Below are 16,297 nucleotides of genomic sequence, written 5' to 3'. Positions count from 1 at the left end.
CAAATTTTTTGATGATAGCTTGTTTAGGCTTAGTGGAGATCAAGAAAGTTAAGAACTATATGTCAGCAGAAGTGGAACGATTCATTAGGGCTAAATTCAATGTTGACACCACCAGTATAACTGCACGTCTTTTTTCACTATTTGTTTTCATATCTTGTCAGGGTGACAAATTGCACAATAAAAATAGCATCAATGATTGACTCAATATGAAAGTAGTATTGCACAACACCAATCACAACTTGTCACCTCAATAATAAATTGTTAATGAAAAAAAAATTTATCGTCCATAGCATCTATTACTCATTTGAACCTCCACGCTGTTTGTTAAGTATCATCCTCGCTATCATGTGAAAGTATGACATTATCCCATAATGGCTGAATGGTACTGTACTGAAAGACCAACTAATAGTTGCGTACAAGATATCCTTTGTTCTCTTTATACAAGAACTCGATACATGATTTAACATACAAGCTCATTTATGCTTGTGAATTTGCAATATGAGAAACTGAATTAGTATTGTACCATTATTATTTAACTATACTTGATTAAGCAATACGCAACAATGGCCTACAAGTACTATATGTGAACTCCTCTTTTATCCATGAACAAAATGTACGACACGCTTGAGAGATGTTACTGGTCTATAAGGCAGGAGACCAAAACTGCAACCATCCTTGTTATTCTCAAGGAGGTTAGGCTTCACATGGATGATGCAACCTAAAATTTTGGGTTTCTTTAGCATCATCTAGAGCCAATACTATCTTCATATTGACCTGCTAGACCAAAGCAAGCAAGGTATATACGGACACAAATCATGTACTAAAATACAGCATCATACAGGAATTTTGTCAGGCAGAAATAGATAACGGAAGCATGAATCAAATGGAAGAATGCCACAGTTGCGTGAACCAAGAAGGCTCTGCCTTCTCTTTGAAATGCATTGTTCAACAAAGGCAGCCTGATGAGGCGGAAGGTAATGTGATATCCATACAGCCAAATTTGCATCATCCACAAAGCCTTTGGCAAAGCAGTGTAGCATTTTGGGGACTAGTAACCTCCCTTTGCTGCTAACTCCAACTGAAGCTCGAATGAAATCGCGTTGTGCTTCTTGAAGTTCTTCTTTCACATTCTTAGCAGTGTAGATTCTCACCTGCATGTATTATTCTCTACCATAAACTTACAGGAGAACTTAAAATGAAACAATCCATGAACATATTGAAAAAGTATTGAGATTACCGCTGGGGAAGAATACATTCCGCAGCTGAGAGCAAATGTTACAAGTGGTTCATATATATCAACAGTGGACTTCAGTTGTTCATCTGATACCTTCAGCTTGTGCAGGGCAAGAAGCAAAGCCTGATTATATTTTACATACAAACATTTAATCAAGAAATGAAGTACAATAAGAGAGTAATTAATCCACAATACTAAACCATGTCATACAATTTGTGGCCGATGGAGTGGTGGTTTCATTTTTAGAATCACATACTCAATAGCAGCTGCACTGAAAGAATGTCCCCCTACTGTGTATGCTGCCTGGAATATATATCAAAACAAACAAAAAAATCGGTGAACATACTCCAGGAATGAAAAAGGCCATAAACAATCACACAACTATCAACCGCAGCCATAAGATTATCCAGGTAACAATCATATGCAAATTCGAAAGAATAAATCCATTCTTAAATGATCTGATCATAGTATAACAGACCAATTAATCAACATAAGAATATGAAGGAATATAATTGTTCTAGAAAAAAGATCAGCTAGATCAATTGTTCATTGTATCCCAAGTCATGAAATTGCATTGTAACATCAGTAAGCAGACAAGCATAAGGGGCTTCATCTTTATTAGTTATTGTTGCTTTATTTTTCCCTCTCCTTGGAGGAACTATCTTCCTTCTACATTGCACCATTTGCCACACTTGTATACCGGTGGAGAGAGACTTTGCTTTGAACAAACCATTTATTTTTTCCGAGTAAAGGGCTGCCACTAATATCCCACAATAGAAATTAGATACCATACCAACAATCATATATTCATGCTTTATATCAACGAATGCACAGCCATGAAGGTTGTAGATCTCAAACTTTGGCATAGATTTGATCCCTAGTAGAATTTAAACTAGACATTTAGAAGTGACAGATCCATTAATTTTCTTGATCCCAGCCGCATTTAGAAGCAGCGTAGTTTATTAAATTTATTAATGTAATAAACTAATAGAGATGAAATGACATTATCAAAACTTAGTAATCAACTTCCTAACTAAGCACCTGACATGTTAATGCTAGGTCTCAGACTCTCAGCAAGCCAATGATTGTCATTTTAATGAAATCAATTGATAATATCAGGGAAAGTAAAGTTTAAGCATGTAGAAAAACAAAAAAAGAGAGTATTTAAGTCAGACTCACACCTTTTGCATCAAAGAGAAGAGCTTCAAATCACTCCTTGGGACTCCATATGCCAAATAAGCCTGTCCAAAGATTGATTTTAGAGAACAGCATTTTGACTTTGTATATGAAACTTCACATTTTATTAAAATAGCTTTACAGTGCCTTGTGTATCATTTTTTATAATTCACATTTAAATGTAATAGAATAAAGAAACCCACATGCATGATCAGAGCATTATATAAGTTGATCCAGAAAGCAAGCTTCTCATCGCAGCTCAAATGGATGGGGTTCACTTTGGCCAGTTGCTCAACAAGTGTTCTGTTCTCAAAACAATTAAACAAAACAGCAGTGATCAACTCTAGGTCGAAAGAAAAATTCAAGCATTCAAAAGCAAGACTTCAGGCTTATCTAAGTATTCAAATTAATTACATTTATTCAACCTGCACAATATCAGAAGACAGAAAGAATTAAATGCAGGACCAGGGGCATTTTAAAGTAAAGATCCACTTTCTATGGTAACAGTTTCAGCAGCACATTGGGTATGCCTTCTATATTAATACACATTCTCTCACCATGAAAAGAATATTGAAATGATGAAACACATAATTGGAATGTGTGAAGGGGAAGAAGGCATGTAAGTGGTGGGTATACCAATAATGCAGAAGTCAATGCAAACATAAAGATGACAAGAAGGTACATGAAAATAAGATCAGAAGTAGATCAAAAAGTAAAACAGCCACATAGTGAACACAAATTCCAATACATATTCTAAATTAGTACTTTTAATGTTTCTCTAAATTTTTATAATAGCAATTTCTTGGTATTTTGAATCTTCATATAAGAATAGTCTACCCTACCCAAGAGACTAAAAGAAAAATCCAAAACAAGAGGATTGAATGAAATTTTACCTGAACCTTCTCAGTGCCCCTGCAGCATATTCTAACTGCTTCTTCCCAACTGACATCCAAGAAACTTCAGTTGCTAATCCATAGTTTCCAATGTCTGCCCAACTTAGTTTTCCACGCACCCTATAGGGATCACATGCATTCTCTGAAGCCAACACTTCAGAGTTACTCTTTACATCAACTTGTGGGCTCTGCACCCATGATGAAATCATTGACCTCTCAGATGATGACCACCAAGATAAATTGGAAAGATGCCCACGTGGTGATAGAGGTGAGCAGTGGCTCTCTGACGCAGATGATTTGGATGGTATAGCAGAATCCGCCAAAGAAATGAATATATTTTTCATACATTTCATCATCTCTTCCGATAATTGATTAGGATGATCCCAAAGGCCCTTTGTTGGCATCCCTTTAGGAAGCTTCCTGAACTCTACAGCTTGAACAGATTTGGAATCTATTTTCATAGACATTTTCTTGTTGTGGTAAAGTACAACAGCGTCTACTCCATTCTGATGCAAAGTATCACATGTTAAGTTCCTACTATCATTGATTATCAAACTGAAAGTTGTAATCAATATTTCCATATTTTTATTGAAAAAATTACAAGGACCAAGTTCCGACAAGGAATAAGTAATACATATGCGTTTGGGACAAACATAATTCTCATGGATTTCACCAAAGGCATCAAATTATAAAGAAGTTAATGCTATCTGTAAGAGGAACTCTAGACAGGTACCTCTATCATTGACTCTTCATATTTGTCAGTAGATTCCAATGGTTGATCTTGCAGCTCCTGGCTGGAGTTATCTTCGCAGGCATCACCCACTATAGAAATGGAATGCTTTGAACACCTCAAAGACGGTGAAATCTGGGTAATGAAAGAATGAGTTGATTACATTGCACAAAATTGAACACATACAGGATGACCATATGTGTTCCATTTGACATATAGGAGACAACCATGTGAGTTATCAAATCCTTATTCACACAGCTAGTTAAGGATGGCTACATAAATCCTTTTCCAAATTACTGAGGTCAGCTACAAGTATCTTTCTAATCCACTTTACCCTAGCTAAGGCCAAACTCTTCTCACTTCTAGATTTATCAAATCCTTCTTCACAGCTTCAACACATGCTAGTTTAGGCTTCTTTCTAGCCCTTTTCAACTGCAAAATGATTTGACCTTTGAGATTATTTCTTGATTCTAATGGCTTTGAAAATTTTCATCTATTTTAAATAAATAATCATCCAATATTTGTGTAGACAAAACTGAGAGGCTGAAAGTGAATAATATATTTAATTCTAGAATCTGTTTCCAAATTAAAACATGTGTAGCTTTTAGGATTAGGCCAAGGCCCAGTTTCTTCAAGCCAGTGCATGGATATTATCTGACAATTTATATTTCTTTTTGGTTCTATCACTGGGCTATAGAATAGGAGGGCAGCCTTCCCCCTTCCTTAAACACCTATGCCTGTTGTGAGCAAGATTTAATCCTGGATCTTTGGTACCAGGCTTTACCAGCTAGATAAGATGCCACCCACTGTCTAAATCTTGTAGGAGGAAACAAATAGGAATTTTTTATTTTTTAAAAAAGGCTAAAATTTAAAGTCGTCTAAATCTTTATAAAAAAATAAATAAATAAAATTGATACATGCGGGAAGGAATTACTATTTAGTTGGGAATAAAAGCAAACAGCATACCAATTTATTAAGAATATCAGAGGAGCAACGAGGTATTGATGGAAAAGATGAATGCCTCAATCGATATTCTGCAAGCCTCCGTTCATTTCTTTCTTGGCTAAGTTGGAAATGCAAAGACACCATCTCTTGTTCAAGTTTTGAAACTGTGACCTCCAATAATGCAATATTAGACAGGAGCTCTTGAGCCTGTATTAATATGAAAAAAGGACATCACAATATTAAATCCCTACTAAAGTACAAGAATGAAAAACTGGTAATTGAGCTATTAGAGAATGATGTATGTGTGTCTGTTTGAGAACAGCTTATTTAGCTTTTTGTTGAAAGTATGCTAAAATATACTCGTACTTTGAAAAAGTAAGAAAAAGTGAAGTTTTAAAAAGCCGTACATAAATCTAAAAAGCAAAAAGCTAGCTTATAATCTAGACCCAAACACACGTCTGTCCGTTTGAGAACAACTTATTTTGCTTTTTGTTGAAATTTTTTTGTTAAAAGTATACTAAAGTATACATGTACTTTGAAAAAGTAAGAAAAAGTAAGGTTTTAAAAAACTGTACATAAAAGTTAAAAAGCAAAAGGCAAGTTTATAAGCTAGCGCAACAATATTTGCAAGATTAGTTAATCACGTAACCCATGATTCAATGTTTCAGCCTGGTACAACTTGAAAGAAACGAGAGACAGAATGATGCACTTAAATCTGATTCTCAGTTTATGATGTCCATTGGAATCTAAAAAGTGAAAATGTATGGTATAGGTAAATTCCTCCAAAGTTTTATCAAGTTGTTAATTGTTTATTTTTTTGCAAACGCCTCTTAGAAATTTCTGGCAGTCCCCAGGACTCTGTTCTGCTATAAAAGGCATTCTATGGAGTGGACCAATTATTATAATTTGAGCGACAATCAAACTGGCCTAGAGTTTGAGCAACAACACAGTTTAATTAAAGATATAACACAGACTTACACCGAGCAGGCCCAAGTTTATCAGTAAAAAGACAAGTTTATCATGCCCAAGTTTAAACCATGATGACAAGTTATTCCACCCCACCCACATCCCCTTTTTCTTCTGATAAAAACATAAATTAAACACAATAAACAACAATAGCAGACGTATACAAGGTAAATGTAACATGCATCTGAAGCAGCTGGCACTCAAAATTTGCTTAGACAAGGTGAATTCTTCAAAAACTTGAATTTTAGGATCATTTCACCAAAATCACTGATGCAAATTGCATACGCATATTACAAAATGAAAAAAAAATACACACACACACACACACATATATATAGATAAACAAACCTGGTGAGGGAGATGTGATGGACTTGACAATTTCATAGCATTTTTCTCAATAGCCTTTTCCAGAACAGCATGCAATTCCATCTCTTCTTGCAACTGCTGTTGCAATCTGTTTACCTATCCAAAAGGCACATGCATTAGGATAGGGTAAGCTACTAAGGTAAAGCTGCCTCTAAGTAAGATAATAAATTTAGGTCTGCAAGACTATCAAAGAGATCTGAACATAAAGATGACTGCTAGCAGCAATGCTAGTAAAATATTACAACTTTTTTTATAAGTAAAAAAATCTTTATTTATAAGAGATAACTATAATACACAGGAAGCGCATCAAAACTACTGTTAAAGATGTCTGGATAAGTTATTATGTGAAAGATATCTAATATAAATGGTTCCAACATAATACTTCCTTTATTACATAGTGCATTCATAAGCTAGGTTATAAAAATGTAAATCTGCATTATTAAAGACAAAGACAAATATATTCTACACTATATTATAATAATCTTGAAACCTCTACCATGTCTATCACCAATATGATCCTACCACAACCACTTTACTAATTTTTTTTTTTTTTTTTGTGGGGGAGGGTGCGGGGGGGGAGGTAATAAAAACTTTATTGATAAGAAAAGTACAATGAGTTTATGATAGTAAACTCACTGCAAAAAGCACAACCACTTTACTAATAAAAGCCCAAACATGAATGCCACTGCAAAATCAATATAGGGTGTCTTGCTTATAGAAGCTTACTGCACTACCCCATTCACATGCAAATTACACAGTAAAGCACAATTGCACAGTTTCATAATGGCGCATCAACAAAAAGGGAAAGGAAGCTTACATCCTGTTCAAGCTGGAACCTGGAAGGATAAGTATTGCTTTTAGTGCACAATCCAAAATTTCCAGTCTCATCTCCAAGATTGCACTCCTAAAAGATTATAAAAAAAAAAACCATTTTCACTTACAATACAATTTGACCACAACAAAAAGGGGGGGGGGGGGGGGGGTGTATGCTAATTGACAACAACAAAATGTTCTAGTTAAATTTTGAGAAACAATCATATCAAGATGAGGTAACAGATGGCTGAGGATGCTACTAGCTAGTATTCTGCTGCAGAACCAGTCCAATCTTTCAGATCACGGAGAAAGAGTTGAAATGGATTTAAAACCGAAAGGGAAGAGAAAAATTAAAATCTTTTTGCCCGTTCCATTAAGCATACATGCCAATTTGATTCGTACGGTTAGGCAAGAAGTAAAAGGATAAAACCTTGTTCACAATTCCATTCAGCAATCTATGCTAGTTGGCAACATATATGGTAAAAACTTCCTTCAAAAACCACGGCCTAATTTTGAAGTTGTAAAATTGAAGAACAATTTCAAGAGATAAAAATCCGTAAGAAGACAAACCCCACCAAAGCTTACCTTAAAGGATGATTTATCACTCTGAAGTTCATCCACTGTATCCAACTGTATTTCTGAGTCGCAAGAATTCCTGCCAGAGTGTGATGGCTTAGAGAAAGAATCACTTCTGGAAAAGTGCAATCAGAAAGAAGTAGAAAGCCATTAGAAGGGCAATAGGCTAGAGCTCCATATTTAAACAAAGAACAAAAAATGCTACATCCTTACTGGGTTAAGACAGAATGCACAACCAGTGAGCTACGCATCTTGTGAGTAGAAGATTTGGCGTTTATCACATAAAGCACAACCTGAAACTCCCCAGATAGCTTGGCTTCTACCAGAAACTATAATGCCCATGTGCAAACAAGCATCATAAACCCTGTAAATGCACTTCAAATATCAAATTTCGGGCTTTGTTTGCATTATTAATGGGGAAGATAAAAATAAAAAACAATCAACTTGAAAGATAGGGCAGAATAAGATTTAGAACTAGATGGAAAACACTGTGACACCTGTGACCATATAATAAGACAAACAGAGTCATTACTGCACAGCTACCAGTCATTTTCAACAAAAGCATACAAAAATTACCAACACAAACTTCAAACTTGTGAGACACGGGCAACAAACCTTCTGAGGAGTTTCAAAAAGGAGACGGAAAGGAAAACATAGACAGAATAACATTGTGCACGATGAGAATCATTCATTAACCAGTCACATTTTGCAGCTTCATGAAATTCCGAGCTGAGCTAAAAGCGGTCAATATCAAGAGCTTATGAGGAAATGATTGTCACCCACATGGAAAAAAAGGGGAAATGACCAAATTAAGATAAGAGCAAAGGGCTTTAGTTTTGTGCCATATTGATAGGTAAGGTAGGGCACTCAAATCAAATGCAAAGAAGGAAAAGAAATAATGGGGGTAACTAAGTCTATCTCCCTACCCATCAATATCATGGAAGTCAAAAGTTGTTTCCACTGTGTGATTTCACAAACATACCCTTTCATCAAAGTCATTCAGAGAGGGGTTTAATTAATTAATTAAATAAATGAGAGTTGGCCCAAAAGAACGAAAGTGAGCTTTCACTTTCACTTTCACTTCCACTCACCTCATACATAGAATCTCAGAAAAGAAAGAAAGCATGAAGCTTTGTTTGTGCATTGAAAAGTGTATAGGGGTGAACAGCATAAATATAAGTCAAGAAAAGCAACGGGGTTTGGTTTACAAAAGCATCCACTTCCAATCTATAGCACATGATGAAGCAAATTACTCATAAAGAAGAAGCAATAGAACAATCCAAAAAGACAGATCTCGGTGGTCCCTGTTACCTAATACAGCCCCACCTCCTTCACCTTCTGATTAGAATCTGACCCATCAACAATAATGAATGTCTCTTTTACTGAATCTTAACCCACAACCCAAAAAACACACACAGATACACACACACAGACACAAAAGAAAACAAAACAACACAGGCTCCCTTTTTGGCTGAACTCAATATAGAATCACATACTCAGAAATAAACCCAACTCAAAATTTAGAAATTTCAGAGAGAAAGAGGGATTTGAAAGCTAACCTGTCCTTGATCTAAAGGCCCTTTTTTTGGGCAGGAAAACAGATGTATATGGTAATGAAAAGGTACGGAACAAGTAGAATCTGAAAAGAGGGTTGAACATAGAACATCAAGCAATGAATGATCCTCACTGCGAAAAGAACAACAACTTGAAAAGACTTCCCAACTTCTTGAAAATGCTTTCTTTCTCTCTCTTTTTCATGCAAATCAGACATACATACATACATACATACATACATATTTCCAACTTTAAATATTGTCAACGGGGTAAAATATCACACCTTTGAATTCAAGAGTTCAAGAGAAGCGGAGAAGTGACAAAGAAGCAGTTGAGCATCTTAGACCCAGTAAGCAAGATTTCAATTTTTAAACCACATAGAACCAAACAAAAAAAACAGGTAGTAGAATCCAAAACTACTTCCAAACAACATTTAAAAAACTAGATATTACCTTTCTTTCTTTGACTTAAAAACCCAATACATATACAAGTCTATTACTAAAATACTAAAGAAATGGGGTTTTTTTTTTTTTTTTTTTTTGGATTTTTGGTGTCTGTTTGTACATGGAGCTAGTGACTAGTGAGGCATTGAGTGAAGTAGTTGGAGGCTGGAGCTGAAGACAAAACACACACAAGACTCCATAATTTCAGATTTGTGTTTGAAATTTGAAATGACCAAAACAAACATAAAAACATGTTTTTGCTGTGAATGATATAAGTATTGCTTATTTAGATCTGCCTGTGTCTAAAAATGTGTGAACCGCACATTGCCGCCACCAGTTGCACACTTGTCGGGCGAAAATAGCTAAATGCTACTGTTTTTAAAAATATTTTGTAATTTATTACTACCTTTAAAATATATAGAGATTTACTAGGATTTAATTGGAACTTGAGTATTATGAAAAAAATTTTGAAAATTTTTTATATAACTTGTGCTCTATAAAAAATAGCACAGTAAATTTGAAGGGTATTTTTTTAAAGAACTCGAGTTACAAGGCAAATTTGTGAAACTCAAGTTTTAAAAATATGACAAATTAATAAATATTTTATAGTAATAGTAGATCCATACATATTTTTTGTTATTTTGGCATGCACTCCTCCACCACCATAAATGATAAATGTGTGGTGCTATCTAGGTAAATTAACCAAATATTGTGCAATAGCCAATAAGAATGGCCGTCTCTATCAGCAACTTATCACTCATCCCCTCTTATCGATATATCAAATAAATAAATAATTTTGCTATATAATTAACTTTAAAATAAATGTTGAATATTTTTATTTTTTATTTTTTTGATAATTTATATCTATATCTATCTATATTATTATATCTAAAAGCTGAAACGTAGCATTTATTGTTGCTACATTCTAGTTAAGCCACATCAGCGTCATGTCATTATTTATTTTCTTTCTTTATTTTTTATTTTTGTTTTACCGATTGCCATTTATTGAGTCTCTTTTTAAATTAAGGTGTTACTTTGTCTCCATATTTATCGTGTGTCACTCTATTAACCTAGACTCTTGAGATGTCGCTATTATATGGAATTTTTACAGTCACCGATACTTTATCTCCAAATTTATTATGTGTCTCTCCATTAACCCAAACTCTTGAAATGCTGCTATTATATGGAATTCTTATAGTCACCAATAGATTGCAACCTCCTCACCTCCTCACCTCTCATTTTTTTTTTCTATAAATTTTCAATTGTTCTCTGTTTACAAATTGATCAGTATGGCCTTCAATGTGATAGTTTTTTTAGTGTTTTTTCCGTTCTTTTGGTCATGGCTCAAGTTCATCTACCAAAACCCAATCAAACGAGTGCAAGAGACAGATAATGACTCTAAAGCTTGCAAATGAAACTAAAGCAGATGACAGGTGAACGTTGGTAGCCTAGGTCCAAAGGGTATAAATTGAAAATGAGTTCTACTATTTGTATTATTCTTCTTCTTTTTTTAATTCCCATCTCATTATCAAAAAAAAAAAAAAAATAGTTCAATTTTGAGATTTCATTATGAACAAGATTGAGTTTTCAAGGTCTTAAAACTATTAAAATATATATTTTTTATTTTTTTTAAATTTATTTGAGTTGGGCATTTGATCATGTTTGTTATAAATTTTTTTATGGTTGCCCTTCTCTAGACTATAGGAATGTTACTCTCAATATGTTTGCTACAATGTATGATAATTAACTTCAATGTGATGTTTTTATTTTGGTTTTTGTTTTATAGTAAGAGTGTTATTCATTTTCATCAAAGAGAAATTGCTATTGTTCTCTTTTTCCCGTCATCTTATATGCTGAACTAAATTTCATTTTTATCTCTATTTCATTTGTCAATTCCTCGACAAATGTCAATGATCAAGACTCGCAATCACTGGAGGTTTTTTAATCTATTGAAGGTCATACTAATCAATTGGTAACCATTTTTTTCTTAGAACCTTTTGAAGGAAACAGGAATAAATTTGTTGCTTTTCTTGGGTGGTGCTTGATAATTTGCTTTTTATGGTTCAATACACATCAATTATATTAGATTTTCATTTCCTTATACTAATAATTTGTTGTTTATTGTTTAATTTGACTATTTGGTGTCCCAGAAATTGTGGGAAAATGGAAGAGAAAAGAAAGTAGAGTTTGAATCTTAAATTTTTTTGTGTATGGAACTTGGGATGTAACAGTTTAAATTTTTTTTATCTTAATCCTTTAAAGGAAACTCAAATTCTTCAAAGTACATCAACTTAAGTAGACTGTTGTGTTGTGGCTAGAATTTTTGTGTTTGGGACCTTAGTTGGCCTGTTTGGTTGACGAATAACTTTGGGAATTATTTAGCTTAGGAGAAATTTTTTTGGCATTTTAGGAGTGAGGAAATTCAAAGAATTGAGTTATTTTTAAATTCCATTAGTACCTAGCTTTATGCTAACTGTTGTATGGATAGAAAAATTAATTGGTTCTTGATTTTTGAATACCTATCTATAATACTGTGTACATGAACAATAATTGGGTTTTTAGTTTTAGATTTTGAATTATGCTATTTTTTCAACAACTTGATTTTCTTTTTAGAATTTTCGCTTCTTGAATATCTAGAATACTATGTACATTAGTTCTAGACAAATCTTAACAATACTATTTCTTTCCTTATTAAACACAATATGATATAGCTGATGTGTTCCAATGAAGGCAGAAGCAATTGCTATTTTTGGGGCATAACAACTAATACAATCTAATAACTTCCTATAACCATTGAAATTCATAACCTGCGATGTTAATAGACATCTTCTCCGAGGTAAGAAAAATTGGCCGAGTTAGCAAGTTTGCCACCAACTTTGACCATGTTATGGCAATACAAGTGACTCACTTACTTACAATTCGTATACGCTCTATTTTGATTTTCTATGGGAATTCAAAATAATGACAATTGAGTGATTTGTATATGGACACATTGATAAATGTCTGTAGTAGACATGGGTGGAATCAATGGCACATTACTATTTGACAATTTGGTCTTTGATGGAAATTGATATAAGTGAGGGTCTATTAAATTGGATCATTTTGCTGAAGTAAGGTTTGTTTAATATGTATTTTATCTATTTACCTTATTGTAAATAAGTTTTTGTACGTGATGATTCTAAACTATAAAACTTCACTTTACTTTTTTTTTTTTTTTTTTTTTGTGGTCTTATTATTTTTTGTTGGCAACTAACTAGACATCACTTTTAGGAATTAAGGATTTAGTAACTGGTACGAAGGTCGCACCTCAAAATTTAGAAGAATTAAAATATAATACAATATCATCATGGGAAGAAAAATAGAAATCTAATGTTGTGTTGGCATGTCCCTCCATTATTGGGTTACAAATATCATATCTAAAATAAAAAAATAAAAAAATAAAAACCCAAAATAATATAATGATATATTTGTAGAGATAAAGAGTTGGAAAATAATTTTAGAAATAATTCAATTTTTTAGGAGAAAACTATCTTCAATAAATTTTAGAGAATAAATTATGAATTGTATCATATTACAAAATATATATTCCCACGCATCACGTGGATTTGCAACTAGTTTAATAATTACGAAAACAATGAAAAAAACGGATTCAAAATTTAATGCCACTCTTCTATAAGGATCCTACCTTTTTCTATTTTTGAGAAAACTATAAGGATCCTACCGGATGTGAAGTTTATAAAACTTATATAATAAATTTTGTAATATCTCATTCATTAATTTATATGGGATTAGGATACTATAAATTTTTTATCATAACTCCACCATGAAATTTTAAAATCCTATCAATCCTTTTTAATATAAGTGGTCTAAATTTATTCTTGTGTTTCATAATTTAAATAAATACAAAACAAATCTTAAACTAATGTATCAACTTTTAAATATAATATTTATTATGTTGTTAACTTGCCACTAACCACTTTAATTGCCCCCCTCAAAAAAACCTCTTTAATTGCATTCTCAATATATACTATACAGGTCGTTTATTGGAAAAAGTACTTTTAGCATTGGTAATAATAATAACTAGTCGCTAACCCGTGCGATGCACGGGAAAGCTGTTAAGTTATCACTTATAACAGTGCTAAACAGCCTTAAAACCTAAGACTAACCCATGGAATGGATTTGAAAATTTTTCACAAATAGATATCTAACTCTTATCACAAAAAATGAATGTTTCAAGTTAGGATTACAATCTCAAAATTCCCTATCCTATAGTCAATACTAAACACTCAATTACTAAATGAAAAATATTAATTAACCAAAAATTACTTATTTATTTATATAAATAAGTAAACATTGATAATTATATTATAATAATATAAGAATTAAAAGTACTTAAGATATTTGTTGCATGTCAATCGATTTGTGTTTGGGTTAGGATTAAAAATTAAAATTATTTCACTATTTAACTTATTTTTGCTACAATTTATGAACCTTATTGCATTTTTTTATACTATTCATAAGTCTCACTGTACTATTTTAATTAACTTTTACCTTTATTTATAGTACTTTAAACAATAATTTTTCAATTTCAACAAAATAAACGGTATCCAAACACACCCTTAATTAATATCATCAATCACTACACGTCTCACATCACATTGGGCTCAAAGCTTAAAAAAAAAAAATAATGGCTTTGCCCCATCTTTTATTCAAAAATTAAAACCTTTCTACTTCCCAATGCAAGTCACGTGGAGGCTTTTTTTTTTTTTTTTGGGTAAACATCATGTGAAGGCTTTGGAAACATAAAAAAAAAGGAGTACAAAATGTCAAAAACAAAAAAGAGAGAAACTGGAGACAGACAAAAGAAAGAGGAGGAAAAGAAGAAAAAAGAAGAAGAAACAGCCCTTGCTGCATCGTCTTCTTCTTCTCTGTTTTTTTTTTTTCCCTTACAGATAAGAAATTTATGGAATGAAGAGGAAGATGACGAAGAGAGAGATGAGATTATTTTGGTTTTGGTGATTTATGGGTTTGGTTTGTGTTGGGTGTGTATTGTGTTTGAAGAAATTTATGGGATGAGGAGGAAGATGACAAAGAGGGAGATGGGAAATTATTTTGGTTTTGGTCTGGATCTGTGCTCATATGTACTGTTTTGGTTTGTGTAAACAAAAAGAGAGAAACTACAAAGACTGGAGATAGACAAAAGAAAGAGGAGGAAAAGAAGAAAAAAGAAGAAGAAACAGCCCCTGTTGCGTCATCTTCTTCTTCTCTTTTTTTTTTTTTTTCCTTACAAATAAGAAATTTATGGAATGAAGAGGAAGATGACGAAGAGAGAGATGAGATTATTTTGGTTTTGGTGATTTATGGGTTTGGTTTGTGTTGGGTGTGTATTGTGTTTGAAGAAATTTATGGGATGAGGAGGAAGATGACGAAGAGGGAGATGGGAAATTATTTTGGTTTTGGTTTGGATTTGTGCTCATATGAACTGTTTTGGTTTGTGTTGGGAAAGGCAGAGCATCATGAAAGGGAAAGCCAGAGTATTGGGCTTTAGAAAACTGTTATTACGTATTTTTTTTTTAATGTTATTTTTTTAATAATATGCTGATGTGGAAATTTGTGGGAGCTTCAAAAGTTTCGATTTTATATATATATAGATAACAATATGGATGCGTAAGTCTTCAAAACGGTAGAATTGGTGTTTTTTTTTAATAATTGGTAGAATTGGTGTATTAGTAATATATTTAAATGATATTACACCAATAACAATTTTACCATCTTATTAAGCTATGTCCTATTGTCCTCTGCATTCTTCATGTCTCGTTAGAAGGGATTTTGCAAAGAAAAATGTGTAACATTAGAGAGAAATCCTCCCATCCAAAATAAATAAATAAATAAATAGAAAATAGAAATGAAATTAAAAATATCACCTCTTGAATAACTGATTTTTTTTTTTTACATGTATTTCTACTTATCATCTTGCATTGCCTCCTTTTCTTTCTACCTTGCCCCATAGATTATTATTTAAAATTGCTAAAATTCATTAACAAAGTAGTTGCTGTTACAAGTTACCTTTTGCAACCTTATGGTTTTAAGTAATTTTGATTTTAGAGACATAGAAAGTTTAAAGATGGAAATAATAAATAATTAAAATAGAACAGTACATGATATAATAGAGCATCACCATCAGGTTTCTTATAAAAAATGTCATTTTGACACACAAAAAGCCTACTTTATTATTTTAACACATCATTTTACAATTCATCATTTATCACATCTTCTATTATTTGATTCTAAACATTAAAATAATATATTTACTCAAAACCTAGCCAACACAAATGCACAGCCCAATGGCAGTCACCACCACCCAAGAACCAACAACTACCGCTACAACCACCGCCACAAAGTACAACCACAATCACTGGATCCTCCAACAAATTCCAAATCCAAAAACCTCAACAAAAGAGGAAAAAAAAAAAAAAAACTCAAAATCTTCAACAAAACCCAACCCAACAGATCAATCAATGACCAAACTCAACCAACCATCGACGGCGAGAGCTGTGGAGGACGACGCAGCTTCAGATCGGCGAGCTTCAAATCAGTGGTG

The 16,297-nt window shown here is 32.9% G+C and overlaps 1 protein-coding gene across 6 annotated transcripts; it reads right to left on the bottom strand.

Annotated features, from left to right (window-relative positions):
• Positions 1 to 346: 346 nt before the first annotated feature.
• On the bottom strand, positions 347 to 9,686 carry LOC126727677 (uncharacterized). 6 transcript variants are annotated; one of them, XM_050433599.1, is made up of 14 exons: positions 9,537 to 9,686; positions 9,259 to 9,385; positions 7,913 to 8,063; positions 7,709 to 7,814; positions 7,128 to 7,214; positions 6,293 to 6,406; positions 5,000 to 5,185; positions 4,037 to 4,168; positions 3,304 to 3,809; positions 2,614 to 2,713; positions 2,416 to 2,475; positions 1,445 to 1,537; positions 1,238 to 1,357; positions 347 to 1,151 (listed from the first exon to the last, which is right to left on the bottom strand). In XM_050433599.1, exons 3-14 carry the CDS (start codon positions 7,948 to 7,950, stop codon positions 834 to 836), a joined length of 1,860 nt encoding a protein of 619 aa, XP_050289556.1. In that variant the 5' UTR covers positions 7,951 to 8,063; positions 9,259 to 9,385; positions 9,537 to 9,686; the 3' UTR covers positions 347 to 833. The 6 variants fall into 6 exon arrangements, with proteins under 6 accessions (XP_050289556.1, XP_050289558.1, XP_050289561.1 ...); XM_050433601.1 differs by having other exon boundaries at positions 9,259 to 9,338; positions 9,537 to 9,684; XM_050433604.1 differs by lacking the exon at positions 9,537 to 9,686 and having other exon boundaries at positions 6,293 to 6,398; positions 7,709 to 7,778; positions 9,259 to 9,484.
• Between the last annotated feature and the right edge of the window lie 6,611 nt (positions 9,687 to 16,297).

The sequence above is a fragment of the Quercus robur genome, chromosome 5 (genome assembly GCF_932294415.1).
Source record: "Quercus robur chromosome 5, dhQueRobu3.1, whole genome shotgun sequence".
In the NCBI taxonomy this organism is placed as follows: domain Eukaryota; kingdom Viridiplantae; phylum Streptophyta; class Magnoliopsida; order Fagales; family Fagaceae; genus Quercus; species Quercus robur.
The sequence above is the reverse complement of the archived record's forward strand: the minus strand, read 5'-3'. Positions and strand labels throughout refer to the sequence as shown.

Bases quoted from the DNA above. Each gene is read 5' to 3' on its own strand.
- LOC126727677 (XM_050433599.1), bottom strand. From the start codon at position 7,950: ATGCGTAGCTCACTGGTTGTGCATTCTGTCTTAACCCA. The intron at 3,810-4,036 runs GTACCTGTCTAG...ACTTTGCATCAG, and splicing joins ATGAAGAGTCAATGATAGAG to AATGGAGTAGACGCTGTTGT. The intron at 1,358-1,444 runs GTATGACATGGT...AAATATAATCAG, and splicing joins CACTCCATCGGCCACAAATT to GCTTTGCTTCTTGCCCTGCA.